The sequence below is a fragment of the Corvus moneduloides genome, chromosome 13, assembly GCF_009650955.1.
Source record: "Corvus moneduloides isolate bCorMon1 chromosome 13, bCorMon1.pri, whole genome shotgun sequence".
Lineage (NCBI taxonomy): Eukaryota > Metazoa > Chordata > Aves > Passeriformes > Corvidae > Corvus > Corvus moneduloides.
Window position 1 is genome coordinate 16,841,849 of NC_045488.1, and position 15,842 is coordinate 16,857,690.

At 41.8% G+C, this 15,842-nt stretch overlaps 1 protein-coding gene across 1 annotated transcript in view; it reads left to right on the top strand.

The window, feature by feature from the left end:
* The window catches only part of TLN2 (talin 2), a 146,565-nt gene that overhangs the window by 104,510 nt on the left and 26,213 nt on the right, over positions 1–15,842 (top strand). Inside the window, 17 exon segments of the mRNA XM_032123451.1 lie at positions 970–1,113; positions 1,300–1,461; positions 2,543–2,683; positions 3,798–3,979; positions 4,408–4,540; positions 5,996–6,097; positions 6,860–7,030; positions 7,639–7,785; positions 8,630–8,731; positions 10,051–10,086; positions 10,089–10,172; positions 11,694–11,840; positions 12,588–12,753; positions 13,470–13,654; positions 14,296–14,371; positions 14,374–14,420; positions 14,732–14,848. Coding sequence (XP_031979342.1) covers positions 970–1,113; positions 1,300–1,461; positions 2,543–2,683; positions 3,798–3,979; positions 4,408–4,540; positions 5,996–6,097; positions 6,860–7,030; positions 7,639–7,785; positions 8,630–8,731; positions 10,051–10,086; positions 10,089–10,172; positions 11,694–11,840; positions 12,588–12,753; positions 13,470–13,654; positions 14,296–14,371; positions 14,374–14,420; positions 14,732–14,848 — 2,142 coding nt within the window.

Consider the following 15,842-nt stretch of genomic DNA (forward strand, 5'->3'; position numbering starts at 1 on the left):
TTATATCATAGAGAAATGCACAAAAAAGCAGCCACTGTTAAAATTAATGAATCAAATTCTAGTTTGTAAAAGTTCTTAAGGAGCACTACAAATTTCAGACATTTGAACTAAGAAGAAACCTGTTTCAGCTGTTCAAATACTTTTGGAATAACCAGAATTCTGAAGTTGCTACAACAAATTAGGGTCTGATCTCTGTGGTTTCACTGATCTGATAACTGAGTGAACTATAGAGAACTGAAACAGTCACCTTGGTGAATGATTTGGCTGTGGGGTTCATGCTCTGCATCTGGAAACCTCTTCTTTTTGGTTTCCCCAAATATATAATGCCTTCATATGGACTAAATCCCCTCCACATTGAACTCTGAGTCGCCTTGCTGGCATATGGAGGCGACAGATAATTGTATCTGTAATGTATATAAGGAATTTTCATATATGCTTGTGACAGTTTAGACAAGTTGTCATTGTTGAGAAGCATCAAACTTACAACTGAGTGAGGAGGTAAGGTTGGCCATCAGACGCCTTGAGCTGCAGTGAGACCAGCAGCTACAGGCCTGATGGGACCTGCACTCAGCAGAAGTACCTTTGCTGGATTGCTTTCCTAGTCTTGACAAAAAACCCCCACTACCTCCAACCATGGCTAATACAGTAAATAATTTGCCAGTATGTGTGACCATTAAAGCTCTCTCCACTGGCTGTGCAATTGACAAGTCATGTTTTCAGGGATAGCAGCTGTCTAAACAATGGGCAGTTTTGTTTCAATTAAATTTCTCAAGTATAAGGGTATGTTTTCTTGGTTTCAGTGGATTCTGGAGATGTACTGCTAAAAACAAATGGTAATTGTATTTCACAGTATGATTTTTGAATAATCTCTGACCACCATGTGCTATGACATATGGCCAGCTTACCAGAGATTCAAGACAGATTTAGCATGATTTCTTCGGATTGCTTTCTTCTCTTCTCCATTTCTAGGCTGCTTACCTGGTGGGTATCTCAGATCCAAACAGCCAGGCTGGTCAGCAGGGCCTCGTTGACCCAATTCAATTTGCCCGTGCCAACCAAGCGATCCAGATGGCGTGCCAGAACCTGGTCGACCCAGCGAGCAGCCCATCGCAGGTGATTGCAGAGGATTGCGGGGAGACCATCCCTCTTAGGACACGGGACTTTGCTTTGTTTCTGTCCAGTCAAAGGCATTGTGGTTTGACTCTGCTGCCTGGCTTTGGGCACTGACGTTGCAGAGCTGCAGTGTGGTTACTGTCCTGCCCCTCTGACATTGTGCCTGTTCTGTGCTGGTTTTTGCAGGTCCTATCAGCTGCCACGATCGTGGCCAAACACACATCTGCTCTGTGCAACGCTTGTCGCATTGCTTCGTCAAAAACAGCAAATCCTGTTGCCAAGAGACACTTTGTGCAGTCTGCCAAGGAAGTGGCAAACAGCACTGCTAACCTGGTTAAAACTATCAAGGTACAAATGCTGCTTAATTGTGCTTCCTTCTTCCTTTGTGATTTTAGGGGATTTTCTTGTTTGTTTTTTTTCCCCTGTTGAGACAGAATCAGAACAGTTAGGAATATCTTTTTACCTTCTTGGATATGCATGGTTTAAAAAAATCACTAATTACATTTTTGAAGATCTGAATTGGAAAACATGTTCAATAGTATAGCTTCTGAAGTCAAGATGAAAAAAATTGGGCAGTTTCACTATTAGGAGAGGCAGCTGGCCGATCCAGTATGAGACCCCTCAGGATTGATGTATTTAATGAGCTTGCACCATAAGAATAATCTGCAAGCAACTGAATGTGAAGATTTTTAATGGTGTTAAGTTCCTCAGTATTTGGAGATTTTTGGAGCTATTTCTGACAGCTTTACCTTACCTACAAGAGAAAAAAAAAGGAAATAAATAATAGTGGGAACCAAACAGAAGCTATTTATGTGGCTAATAGTCTCCTGTTAGTAGTAACTTTTTATTTTCCAGATTCCTGCTAGCAATTTGGTAGAGGGTAGTTTTTCTTCATGCAAGCAGAAGTAATACTTGTGAAGCCATGGAGAATTCACAATTCTAAACCCTTCTGAAAGCCATTAGCTCGTTTAATCTGATTTCATTAGCTGAAATGTTTATTCTGAGATTGTGAGAGAGATCAGTTGACTTGGGTGAAAATGACAGCAATATATTACTGCTTTGCTTAAAACAGAAATAAGTAAAAAATTTAAAAATCAATCTGTAGGAAACAACCACCTTCACAAACCATAAAAAGGTGGAAGTTAGCTCCTTCTGCCCTTTGGAGTGTGAGGTCCTGGGACACAACTTGAGAGTGTCATTGGAGTGCAATGACAGAAAACCTGCAGCAGTTGAAAGTTTAGGGTCAGTAACCAGCTACAGAAAGAAGATCACACCTAAAAGATCACATTCTTTGCTTCAACCTTGTTTGCAGAGGAGCTTTCAAATATAAACACATAGCAGTTTAAAAGTAGGAAGGCTTAAACCATCTTCCTTCAATTTTACTAAAGAAACCCAGTGAGAGAGAGCTCAATCCTGATTCCATTTCCAGGCGCTGGATGGAGATTTCTCTGAGGAGAATCGCAACAAGTGCAGAATTGCCACTGCACCTTTAATAGAGGCCGTGGAAAATCTGACAGCATTTGCTTCAAATCCAGAGTTTGTCAGCATCCCAGCACAGATCAGCACTGAGGTAAGGCAGGATGCTGCATTTCCACCCTTCAAAAGTTGAAAATGTTGAATTAATCACATGTTGGGAGAGAGTGAGTGTAAATACCCCAAAGTCCTTGGGTTTCTGGGTGTTCACTGGGCATTCTGCTGTCTTTTGTTTAACCTCTGACTTTGACTTTTCCACCGGTAGGATGCACAGTTTGGCTGCAGTAAGTGCTGCAAGTCTGCTGTTAGCAAAGCCATACAGCACAGGTGACTTGCATGTTTTAGTAGCTGGATTCTTCCATGCAATACAATAATAAATATCCACTTTTTTTCCCCCTCAAAAGTGGTTTTAACAAATGGAACTTCTTTAGTTCTGAAAAGAATCGAAGGGATGTTGCTGGGTTTTTTGCTTTTGCCCGCAATTTCTCTATCCTCAAACTGTGTAACTACAGCAGAGTAGAAATTCCTTTGAAGAGACCAATAAGGGGTTCATTGGTTTGGGGTTGCTTTGCACAGGGAGAAGAGATAAAAAAGCAAACCCCTCAAGCTTTGTAAAAGCTTTGGAGTAGAGGTCATGTGTTGTTACTGGCCCTCTAAGGGCTGCTTCTCAGGCTCTGATCCAGATGGCAATATCAGATGATCCAGTAACTGTTGCAATCTTACAGCTGTGGGGCTGTAACTGAAATCTAAGAGTGTCCTCCACGTCTGTGGTACCTGGGTTTACTAGGTTATTGGCAATAAAATAGATACACAGATGATAACCCGGTTAAGAGTCATCAGTCATCACGTTAGTAGTCTGACTAAGGGAAAGAGCACATCTGTTGGAGATGACAGTTTTTGTGACAAAGTGTATTTTCAATGATATTTCTGTAGTCTGCGACTAGACAAGTGTCGTTGTTTTCTCTTGTTTCTCAGCTGGAAGATGCTTTTCTCGAGATGTGTTCCTTAAGCATGTTTCAGAGAAAATTGCTGGACTGATTATTTTAGTTCTATTTCTGTCTTGATTATCTGTGAATATGATAGTACAATGGAGGAAATTATAATTCCATTTTAATGCTGTTAATTAAATAGACTTTTAGGAGCAGGAAGTGTGGATGAACTCAAATAATAATTTAAATGTTCTTTCTGTTCTTATACCTTCCTGACCACAGGGATCACGAGCACAGGAACCAATTCTGGTTTCTGCTAAGACAATGTTGGAGAGCTCATCTTCATTGATCAAAACTGCCCGTTCTCTAGCTATCAATCCCAAAGATCCTCCTACATGGTCTGTACTAGCAGGGCATTCCCATACGGTCTCAGATTCTATCAAGAGTCTTATTACCTCTATCAGGTATGTCTTTTGTAGTAATTGAGCAGCCGTTCATAAAGAAAAATGCCATATGGCCATTAGCACTGTGTTATTTTTCACTGATGGAAATTACTCTGTGATGCACAATATCTCCCCAGTTACACTGGATGTTTAATTGTAATTGATGACTGCAGCACCCTGCAGCACAGGGCTGTTCTGTGTTTGTATTCTGTTCTCCCTCTGGTTCCACCTCCAATTCACTCTAAGGTAAATGTAATAGAAAATGAACACTGTAGCTAATATTACCTTCATGCAGATCCTGTACCAACATGCAATATGTGGGAAACAGCTTTTGGGGTTTTTTTCTTGTTTTGTTTTTGCTTTTTTTTTTTTTAAAGTGAGCCTGTGTGCATTCAGGAAGGACCCTGCTCCTTGCCACCATGCTCACTTTAGTGTTTCTTGTGTTGCAGGGACAAGGCCCCAGGGCAGCGTGAATGTGATTTCTCTATCGATGGGATCAACAGATGCATCAGGGACATTGAGCAGGCCTCGCTCGCTGCCGTCAGCCAGAGCCTGGCCACCAGGGATGACATCTCCGTGGAGGTGAGGCAGAGAGCACAGGCACCAACAGAGGAGTGCTGAACAGCCTCGCCCACTGCTGCTCAATCACAGCACAATCCACTGCCAGTGAGGGGAGGAGCGTCCTTACGCGCATCTTTCTAGGCAAAGTCATAGGCTGACCAATGTGTATCACTTCTCCAAAGATCCCAGAATCACCAGGGAAAAGTAGGGGTGAAAGTAGTTATTTTTTACTGCCACCCACATATTAGTCTGATTTCCTAGGCTGATATGACAGACTGATAGAGTTTTTGTGATGCCTTGCCCTGTGGAGGCCAGGATTAGTTTCTGAAGAGTCATAATAGATTAGTTTCTGAAGCTAATCTATTACTAGAAGACCAATGACATAAATGTCGATGTCCTTTTTCTTAATGCCTATTTTGTCCTTTAAGAAGTGAAATTCAAAGTTGATGTTGATATGTTCACTTTAAGAATGCTTCCTTCTGTGCCCTCTTCCCTGTCTCCTTCCCCAGCAACTCATGTTGAGATTCTCAGCTTGGTATTTGTCTTTTCATACTGTAGCTTCTTGAAATTATGTATTTATTGGAGTGGTTTCTTTGGGCTGTAACGCTGCATACTAGAAATGTCAGACCAAATTAAGCTGTGCAAAAGAAGTCGTTGCAGGAAATATGTCATAATTCATTTTTATTGAAATGATGAAGTTATCTTGGACACTATGTTGAACTGAAATAAGTGTTACCAAAAATGGCAGTTATTTACAAAGCAGAATGTAACAAAGGGCAAAAATAGTATTTTTTTTCTCTTGCCTTTCAAGAGAGTGACCTTAATCCTGATGGCTGCCAAGATATCAAGTGCCTCTGAACTAAAAGCCAGTATTTATGTCTTGACCAGGCCATTAATATGCTTTTAATGTTTACTCCTGTCCTGCAGATGGTATTCAGGTGGTCACTCCTCATCTCTGCCCCTCAGAGATGTGACATTTTTCCTTTGCCAGTGGATTTCTCCTGCTAGCTTCAAAGTCTGCAGAGGTTTTTGTTCTTGTGCTATATTTTCTGCTTTGAAAAACATTTCTTCAAACTTAAATCAGTGCTCCTGGCAGTTTTCTGATTGGTGCAGTGATACTAAATCTTTGTCAGGGCAAAAACAGTTTGGGAGGTGTCGGGGGGCCTTGGTCACATTACAGTGAGAAAGGACACCTAGCCCTGAGTTTGCTGCTGTCAGCACTCTCTCCCCGGACTTGTCATATAAACCTAAAGAGGAGCAGGCCCATCTCAGGGTTGCTGTTGTTGAAAGAGGGTAAGGGAAAAGAAATGAGCCAGTATGTGAGGGAAACCAGCAGTGTGGGTTTCTGCATCCTGCCATAGCAGGTCACTTGAACAGCTTTGAGGATGTTGGCTGATCTGAGGGTGATTGTCGAGTGTGGTACAACTTGGTAAGAGAACAGCTGTGATAGCAACTGACAATTCCTCTTTCTCTTAGGCTCTACAGGAGCAGCTGACATCAGTTGTACAGGAAATTGGCCACCTCATCGATCCCATTGCCACCGCAGCTCGGGGAGAGGCAGCTCAGCTGGGGCACAAGGTACTGTCTGGCCATGAAAAAGGCATTTGAAATCTCGGACAGCTGAATGTTAGGGAAGACCTCAATTTCATAGCAGTTTCTCTTCCTATGGGAGAGCAGAAGAAAGCATTTGTAAGAAGAAAAAATCTGGAATTTTCAAATACTCCAAGCCAAGACCCAAATAAACCGGTTTACATTTTGGGCCAGAGGAAAGATATTCTCACTGAGATTTTTGGTGAGGGACTTTGTGTAAATGTTCACTGTTACATGGAGTGTAAGTAGAGTCAAACTTGTGCTTATCAGATGTCTGTCCAAAAAAACAGATGTTAGAGTGCACATACCAAAAGCATATTTACCATGGTTATTGCAAGATTTAGTAGTTTCTCACATAGCAAGTTCTCATCATGTGATACATTCTTGAGAGTAAGAACTGTAGAGGCAACAAAGATTGAGAGGTTCCTCCCTTGCCCAGAGGAGATGGTTTTCAGGGATGCTCTTGAACAGCATGTGGCTCCCGTGACCATCTTGAACACGGTTTAATATGACCTCAAGGCACCATGTGCTTCTGAAGGAGGAGATGTGTGGCTTTGCAAAGGAGGTGGACAGTGAGGGGAGACACAACTCCTGGGCACATGATCCAAACCCAACGCTGTACATTGCAGAAGCACACTGTGCTCCTTGAGCTAACACACATCCCGATGGTAAACAGGGAGTGTGCTTTCTCTGAGTTTCACCCGGAGAAATGTGGTTAATGGCTTTCTGGGGTTGTTCTTGCTTTCTTAGGTAACACAGCTGGCTAGTTACTTCGAACCCCTGGTTTTAGCTGCAGTTGGTGTGGCATCCAAGACACTGAATCATCAGCAACAGATGACCGTGTTGGACCAGAGCAAGACTCTAGCAGAATCTGCCTTACAGATGCTGTATGCTGCCAAAGAAGGGGGAGGAAACCCCAAGGTAAGGTGGTTGTGTGGCATTAAGGGTGAGAGGAAGGCAGGTAGAACAGAAAAACCAGTGCATACCTGTTGTACAGTCAAGGGATATGTTTGCAGTGAAAGTGCCAGTGGCAGCTCTCGTGATGTCTCTGAGAGTGGAAACATTTCTCCAAGACAGGATTCCAGTCTCCTCACAGCATCCTCTCAGGGGACACAAAGTCAGGGTATGAGAGCTGTCTAGGCTCTCATAGAGAAAGCAAATGGTTAAAAACCAGGGCCTGTCTGGTGCACGGCATCCCAGTGGGATGGGGACCCTTGCCAGGAAAGAGCAGCAACACACGACTGTTCATAACTCAGCTGTGATTTGCGCCTTACAAAGAGCCACCGTCTTTAGAGGACATTCAAAAGACTGTGGCACCTGAGGCTGAAAGTGTCATGTGCCATGGCTCCTTGTTGGAGTTGACAAGTTTTGTCCTGTCCACTTTGTTGCAGTGTTTTACTTGTCCTCTTTGCCCAGAAATGTTATTTTCAGTGCCGTTACTGTTTTAATTTCTTATGCTTCTGATTTTCACATTGTTTTGTAGAGATCATCCTCTGACTGTCTCGGTTTTCTCATTCTGTGTCCTCCAGGCATCTCATACTCACGATGCCATCACTGAGGCTGCACAACTGATGAAGGAGGCTGTGGATGACATCATGGTCACCTTAAATGAAGCCGCAAGTGAAGTTGGCATGGTTGGGGGTATGGTAGACTCAATTGCAGAGGCAATGACCAAGGTGAGCATAGAAATTGACCCTTTTCTCACTTTGTGCCTGAAAGCTGATCCACACTGCAAGGCTTTGGAGGAACTGGGGCTGATTCAGTGGTCAGTCATGAAACATTGTCACAGGAAACCTGAAGATTATGTGATTTTGCATATTGTGAAATAAAACTGATGTGGGCCATGGTGCTCACGTTTGCAACCTATACAGTACCTGTCAGTAGAATTCCTACAAAATATTTTGTTCAGTAATATTCTGGCATTTAACTCTCATCTTAGGTCAAGTGACCTCTTATTTTTGCTTCCTTTTTTTTTTCCTTATCTTTCATGTTAGTCTCTTAAATGAACAGCAGGCTAACTGTGAAGCAAATTACTTTCAGAGAAGATGATGTCAAAGCCTGAAATGCTGTGCTATGCTTTGTAATGCATTCTGCTGAAGATGTATAGTTGCAAAGTGTACATGAGTTCAATCCAAATATTTGGCTTTTCCTATCGTGACTTAAAGATTGACAACTTTAGCACATAAAGAAATCTTACATTATCTACTGGCATGAACATTTTGGTTTATAACTTTTGCACCTTTCTTTCTATATTAGCTGAGAAGAGAGGTTGTTTGACCTTGCATGAGAAGCAAACCTCATGCTCAAAAACTTTGCACTGCACATTCTCAGCATCTTCTATGCTCATAACCTGGGCTCAAGTATTTGCTGAGCTTCTCTCTACATCCTGGTGCACTGTTTTCACTTGAGTATCTTGAGAGAGAGGAGGTCATAGAATTGAATATATAATTTTACTATTGCCTGTAAAGTATGCTGCTTAGTGTGACTTTTTAATGCTGTGTTTTTCCCTCTTTCATGCAGCTGGATGAAGGTACACCTCCAGATCCAAAAGGAACTTTTGTTGATTATCAGACCACTGTGGTGAAATATTCTAAAGCCATTGCTGTAACAGCACAGGAAATGGTAAGAAATTACTTTAACCAGGTGCAAACTCTGTGTACATAAGGAATGTGGAATTATTTGTGCAGTGTTGAGACACTCTTGATCATCAGATTTTCAATAACCCTCTCTCTTTAGGGGTAATGGAGCAAAAGGAGTGATGATTTTGTCAATTTAACTCTTTCGTCTTAGTGGTGTGATCATAGAGGGGTCCTCTTCGGGAGGAGCACTGGCTTGTATTTTGGCTCTTCTGCACAAGAGCTCTTTAATTGGCTCATTTTCAAGGAGAAATAAAAGGCAAACCATGTGCTTTTTCATCAGCCCATTTAACTGGGCTGAAATGCCACCTTTTGTTTATCAGCAACTTCAGGATACCCTTTCACACTTACTGTTTCACTAAGCCTGTGAAATTAACACCAGTGTTTTCAGAGCCCTGTAATGCTTAATGAATGAATGCAGATCAGCATCCCACACTGTCCTTTTCTTGCATTTCTATGACTCACCTGGGTTTAATAAAAGAAAAAAGTTGAATTGAGATTTTTCTTGACTTGCGTTTCACAATAATGCATCCATGTGCTTTCCCTTGGAACGGTACTGTGGTTGCTAATTTGTTGTTGAGAGAATGGAGAGGACTGTTCATGAGTGCTACAGACAGGATTTTTCTCAAAGTCGACTGCTCTTGCAGTCAAGATGGGTCCATGATTATGCTAGTAGAAATTTATCTAAAACTAGTTTTGTCCCACGGATGGACCTCCGTTGCTTTTGCTTACATTAATTTGAGACAGAAGAACTATCTGTGTTATCTGTGTTAAAAGGCAGGAATTTTCTAAAGAGAGATTCAGTTATTTATACTGATATCCTACGGAGACATTCTGTGTCATCCTGCCTATTCCTTCTCCATCCTGTTCCGCCATCGGAGATGTGTTTTGCGTTGGTGCTCAGATTTTTTTCATGCTCCCATGTCTCAGCTGAGTGATCATGCTTAGCTCACCTTTGACAAAATAAGGTGGCTGTGACACAAAAACCCCACTTCCTTTCCCAGTCTGAATAACTGTACCTGGCCAATGGCCCCTCAAAGAGTGAAGGATTGGCTCTAACTGCTGCTCTTTGATTCCTCCGTGTGTTCAGTGACTGCCTGGTTACCCATGACTCTAATAAAGCATGTTTGCTTGAGTTTCCTCTGGAATTCTTGCTGGAGGACAGGTCCCTTCCATGGCAAGTGGATTACCCCATTTTATCAGCGTGGCCAAACAGATGAGTGTGCTTCTAATCTGGGGGTGTATTAACAAGTTATTCTCATGCCTGTCAATTTTCTTTTTCTCTCGCCTGTGTTCTTTTTTCAGATGACTTAGTCGGTTACTAACCCCGGAGGAGCTGGGAGGGACTTGCATCGCAAATGACCAATGACTATGGGCATTTGGCTCTCCAGGGCCGAATGGCTGCAGCTACGGCAGAACCAGAGGAGGTCTGCAGTTTTTAGACCTCTTTATTCTCTGTACACGGTGGTGTTAACAAGGATGTTCTTTTACTGTGAAGAACACAGTAAAGGTGACAGTCCTTGTTATAAGAATTGTCCAATCAAAGAACAGGAAATCCTTTGTCAAAAATCTCTGTCTGGCTTCAGAAAGAAACAGCTTGGGATAAAAGTGGATAATTCCATAGACTGTAACAGAACCTCCTATAATTACCTGGGCTTTCACTACAGGCAACTTGCAAATACAAAGAAAACTCCTAAAACTCTTAACTTGTTACTATGTGGCTTTCCTTCAATCTTGCATGTTTTTACAAGTTACAAATATGTATATGCTTTTCTTATCTTGCCTGTAAGTGATTTTAAGTATAACTTCCTATCCTGAAAGTGAGATTAATGCAAGCAGTCAGAGCACAAGTATCTTTTGCTGAAGGACATCTCCCTAAGCTCAGAGTTGGAATATGATGTGGGAGAAGCGTCTTGCCTCGTGCTAAGTGAGGAGGATGGGCTGTTCGCCTCAGTTGTATTCACTTGTTCTGGGAGTTGCTGTATCTTCTCTGAGCACAACTGCACAGCTCTTTCACCCCTCTCTTCTTACTGGAGCATAGACAAACTTTGTCATGATGGGGTAAGAGGGTATCTCACCTTCTCCAGATGTATCAGATTATCTACATAAAAGTCCTTCAAAGAGTTTTTGACTTTGTGTTTACACATCCTGCTAATACACTGCTTGAGTGTTCTGTGCTACGTGAAGAGCAACAGCTTGCACTTGGCTCGATATTGTAAAATTGAATTACCATTTCTGCACGTTACTTTGTGCCTGAGGTTGAAATAATTCCCTTTGTGATACTAATGGCTGTGATTTCTGCTCATTTATTAATCCCAAATCACACCTGAATGACAGAATACATGCAGGGACTACAACTATCATGTTTCGAAACAGGGACCACACGTCTTAGGATGCAGGATTATTAATAAATCAGAAGCAGTAATAGCAGGATTTTCCACATTTCAATGTTCTGCATGGATGTAGTTGATTCTGGAGAGTGGAGACTCTGAAAGGTTCAAAACCAAGCAAAGAGAGTCAATTACTTTCTGACCCAGTTTCAGCAGTGTACAGTAAATGCGTGCTTTTTACGTGTTGCACGTACCTTGAGTGCAGCTCACACTGACAGGGCTGTTCTGGAGGATGAAGTTGCATTTAAATGTGAAGTTGCTTGAATTATGTCTGACTCGGGTACCTGTCTTATCCCTTCTCTTTCCTGGGCTCTGGGTCACTCCTGCCCTGTTTCATCAGTGAGCCTTTTATAGGGTTGTGCTTCATGCGTAGGTGAAATTACATCTGTTTCCTTTTTTCTGGTCTTGCAGAGGGTGTAGTCGTGGGTGGAATATTGGTAATAAAGATTCACCAGAGAGACAGTGTTTCTATTTCTATTGACACAGTGTACCAGCATGACATTTACTTATTTGCTTTGTTCTTTCTTCCTTTTTCCCTGTGCTGCCTTTACCATCTAGATCGGGTTCCAGATCAGGACTCGGGTGCAGGAACTTGGCCATGGGTGTATCTTTCTTGTGCAAAAAGCCGGAGCTCTCCAGATTTGCCCTACAGACAGCTACACCAAAAGGGAGTTGATAGAATGTGCTCGTGCTGTCACAGAAAAGGTGAGACAGCCTTCCATGTTACCCCATGGTGTTTGTCTACCAAGCTTCCACTGGGAGTAAACCAGTCAAACTGGATTCAGGAAACTCTTTTAACTTTGCATTCCAGTACAATAGTGTCTGAATTACTCAACGGTGTTACTTTTCTTTCAAGCATTCAGTGTTCACGTGCTGGATTAGCCTGTGATTAGTCCTTGCTCAGGCCTTGCAATAAAACTTCAGCCTCCTATCAGAGGGAGATTGGTCTAAAACAATATCCTAAGATGTGAGATGACTCTTGTGCCTTATGAGGCACTCCCTGGCTATAGTTACTGTGAGGTTGGTCAATGACATGTGGTTTCATGTAGCAACATCCCCTTTTAGGACTGGGCCAAAGTAACTGCCTAGAACTGCATCTTCAAACCCTGTGGGGCTTCTTGTTCCTTGGAAACACCCCTTCAAACAAACGGCGTGCGTAGTTTTGCTGAACCTTTTTGATGGCTTCTCTCTCCTTTTGTTGCACAAAACATTGAGGGTTGGTGTCAGCTGCTTTCAGATTTCACCAAACACCGTTGGTTCAGCCTGTGTTCGTGTGCTGTCAGCTGTACCAGTTTTCCATCATTATGTATCCCAGGAGTAGTGACAATTCCAAATTTAGGCGGGGGTAGACAGTACCTTGTAAGTAAAGTTAAAGCTGATAAAGAGAGTAGTAATGATTCACAGGACCAACTTTCTTTCAATGACCACCTTGTTGCTTTATGTTGTTTCTAGGTTTCACTGGTTTTATCTGCCCTCCAGGCAGGGAACAAAGGTACACAAGCCTGTATTACTGCAGCCAGTGCTGTGTCTGGGATAATTGCAGATCTGGACACCACTATCATGTTTGCTACTGCTGGAACCCTTAATGCTGAGAACAACGAATCATTTGCAGATCACAGGTCAGTGCTGCTGAAAAAGATGGAAGAGTGCATGCCAGGGGAACACTGGAACTGGCAGAAGAGATTGGCACATGGAGATAAAATTTTACCTTTCTGGATTCCTGTGAATGAAATTGAATGAAGCAGGGGAGTGAGAGGAGAAACAGGAAACCTGGGATTTGACTTGTTTGTGAACTACATACTCAAAGTGATTTTTTCTTTTACCCAGATGTTGCTTTGGATTTGCTGTCCTGAAATGTCAAAACACAGATATGGGTGGAAGAGGGTGGGGAACCCTGACCAGGACACACTCTCTGTTCCTGTTGCCATTCTTCCTTCCACCTTCCTCACCCATGATCACTTTAGTTTCTTTACAATATGCTGATTAATGTGGACATTGAACAGCTGGTACTTTTCTCACAGTATGGCCAGGTTTTCTTTTAGTATTCAAATACAATGCTCTATGATGCTATTGCCCTATGTATTTCTTTTAAAGATGGGCTTGTTTTATTACACTGCCCTGCATTTGCCCAAATGCTCTGCTACTGTTTTAATAGTTGTTCTTTTGTTTTTTTTAAACTTACTCCCTGACCTGTGCTATGTTATGAATGGATACTGGCATGATGATTAAATAAGCTCTTTCATGTAGCTGTTAGTCACCATAACACTGGAAAACACTTTTTTTCTCTCTTCTCCTTTTCCACTTCCTTCCCTGCTTCCTCTTCTTTTGCTACAGGGAAAAACATCCTGAAAACAGCAAAAGCTTTAGTTGAAGACACAAAATTGTTGGTTTCTGGAGCTGCCTCAAGTCAGGACAAACTGGCCCAAGCAGCTCAGTCATCAGCTAACACCATCACTCAACTTGCTGAGGTAGTAAAATTGGGAGCAGCTAGCTTGGGATCTGATGATCCTGAAACACAGGTGAGATGTTTTAAGATTTTTCTGATACTCTTAAAGAGAACAGGGACAGTTTCCAATTGGTAAAACTTTGTGTGATTTATGCTTTTAAGCAACACAATATGGTTTATCTCCTCTGGGATTTTTTTGGGTTTACTCAGTTATCACTTGTTTAGAGTACAGTCAAGAGGCTCAAGCATTGGGTGGAACTAATCAGGCCTTTGTGTAACCCTTCTGCTTTTATTTCACCACTGTGTTCCAGCTGGGATGCTCCTGGCAAAGTATTGTCTCATTTTACTAACTTGTGATTGGACCTCTGGCTCGTCCCATTTTTGTTCTGAAGAGCTTGCAGGTCTTTAAAAGCTGCTTATCCAGCTTATTGACTGGACTCTGCTCTGTGTTATTTGTGTAGGCCTGACAAACTCTTGCCATTCTCCAGCTTTATCTGTCCTTGTTTTTCAATTAACCCTGCAACTTTTCATATAGATTATCCCTAGTATTTCTTTAGTTGTTTGTTTTGGATCTCAGTGAAATGCAGGCTGGCAAGCATATTGCAGATGTTTGAAAAAACATTGATTTTTTATTTTTAGCTGTGTTCTAAAAATCACACTCTCATGCTGACACCCTTTACTGCCTGAGTCTTATAGCTAGTTCTCATTCCATAGGTTGTTCTGATCAATGCTATCAAGGATGTTGCAAAAGCCCTTTCTGATCTCATTGGTGCTACCAAAGGAGCTGCCAGCAACCAGCAGATGATCCATCCATGTACCAGCTGAAAGGCGCTGCCAAGGTAAAACCTTATTTCTTAGATTTTATTTGAAAGTGTCTGTTCAATCACATTTGATAAACATGTTGGAACTTTGACTTCAGCAATTTCTGATTGCCTGAAAACTATTTCTTTATTTGTTTAATTACCATGATATCATGGCCAACACAAGAGTTGGTATTTAGTCCTGTAGCAAGTAGAGTTCATGAAGTCTCCTAGGTCCTACTAGAAGTAACAATGCTTCCCAGCTTAATTTGCCTTGCTTCATACCCTGCTGTCTCTGAAAATGGGAGGTAGGATTCACATATTATTGTCTTCACTTCTCTCTTCTTCAGGTGATGGTAACAAATGTCACATCCCTCTTGAAGACTGTTAAAGCAGTAGAAGATGAAGCTACTCGAGGGACAAGAGCCCTTGAGGCCACAATTGAATACATCAAACAGGAGCTCACGGTACAGAACTAAATAGCCATAGTGGGTTTTGCAAGTATGGCCTTATACAAAGCTGGGATTAACTGCTTCCTTTTTCCTTAGACCTTAAGCCTTTCACTACTGATACTTTTTTCTGATCCGATGCTGTTCACTTTTTTGATCCTGGGTTTGGTAGTGTCCCCTCAGCATCATTCCTATACTGTGTCTGCAGTTTAATCTTTTTTTGTATTTTTCCCTTATTATGAAACGATCCTACCAGTGGTACATGGCCTGCTATTGATATTCTGTGTAAGCACGAATTAACAGTAGTGTGGAATTCACTCCCAAATTAGGTGTTATACCATGACAATTGTTTTCCTTCCTCTTTAAGATATATGAAAGTATAGTTAGGGGGTTTTTTTACTGGCATAGTAGTGAGTGACATAAATTAATACCTGCATGTTTGTGAAGAAGCCTGATTTTTTCCTTCCTTTACTTACAGTGGATTTTTATTTAAAAAACCCTGTAGACACAGTCTTCAGCAGGAAATGCTTTGTTGTATAGTCTGTGGATTAGCAATTCTTACACCATAACTGCACTGGCATAACTTTGTCTTGTCAAATGCTCTCCATCAAACATCCAGTTTTTGCTGTGTGAGCAAAGCTGTTGTAATGAGGAAATTTATTTAAAAATGCTTTCTTTATAAATATCTGTATATAGTAATTGGGAATTCATATGGCAGTGGTCAAACCTCCTGATCAGGCATGTTCTGTACAATATCTCACGTCTTGTATTCTCATGAAGACCTGGCCGTTACATCCCATCGTGTAACTGAGCTAAAACCTGTTCAGATCTGTCATTGGAGGACTGTGCATTATCACTTCTTTCTCAGTTTAGTTGGTATCTGTTTGAAATGTTCCTCTTGCTTTTGTCAGCATTGCTAAGGGATGGATCTGTGGTTGTGGTATTGTCATCTCTTTTATGAGGCAAACAGAGGGTGGCACATAGGTAATCAAGAAAATGTGTCAGGCTTGAT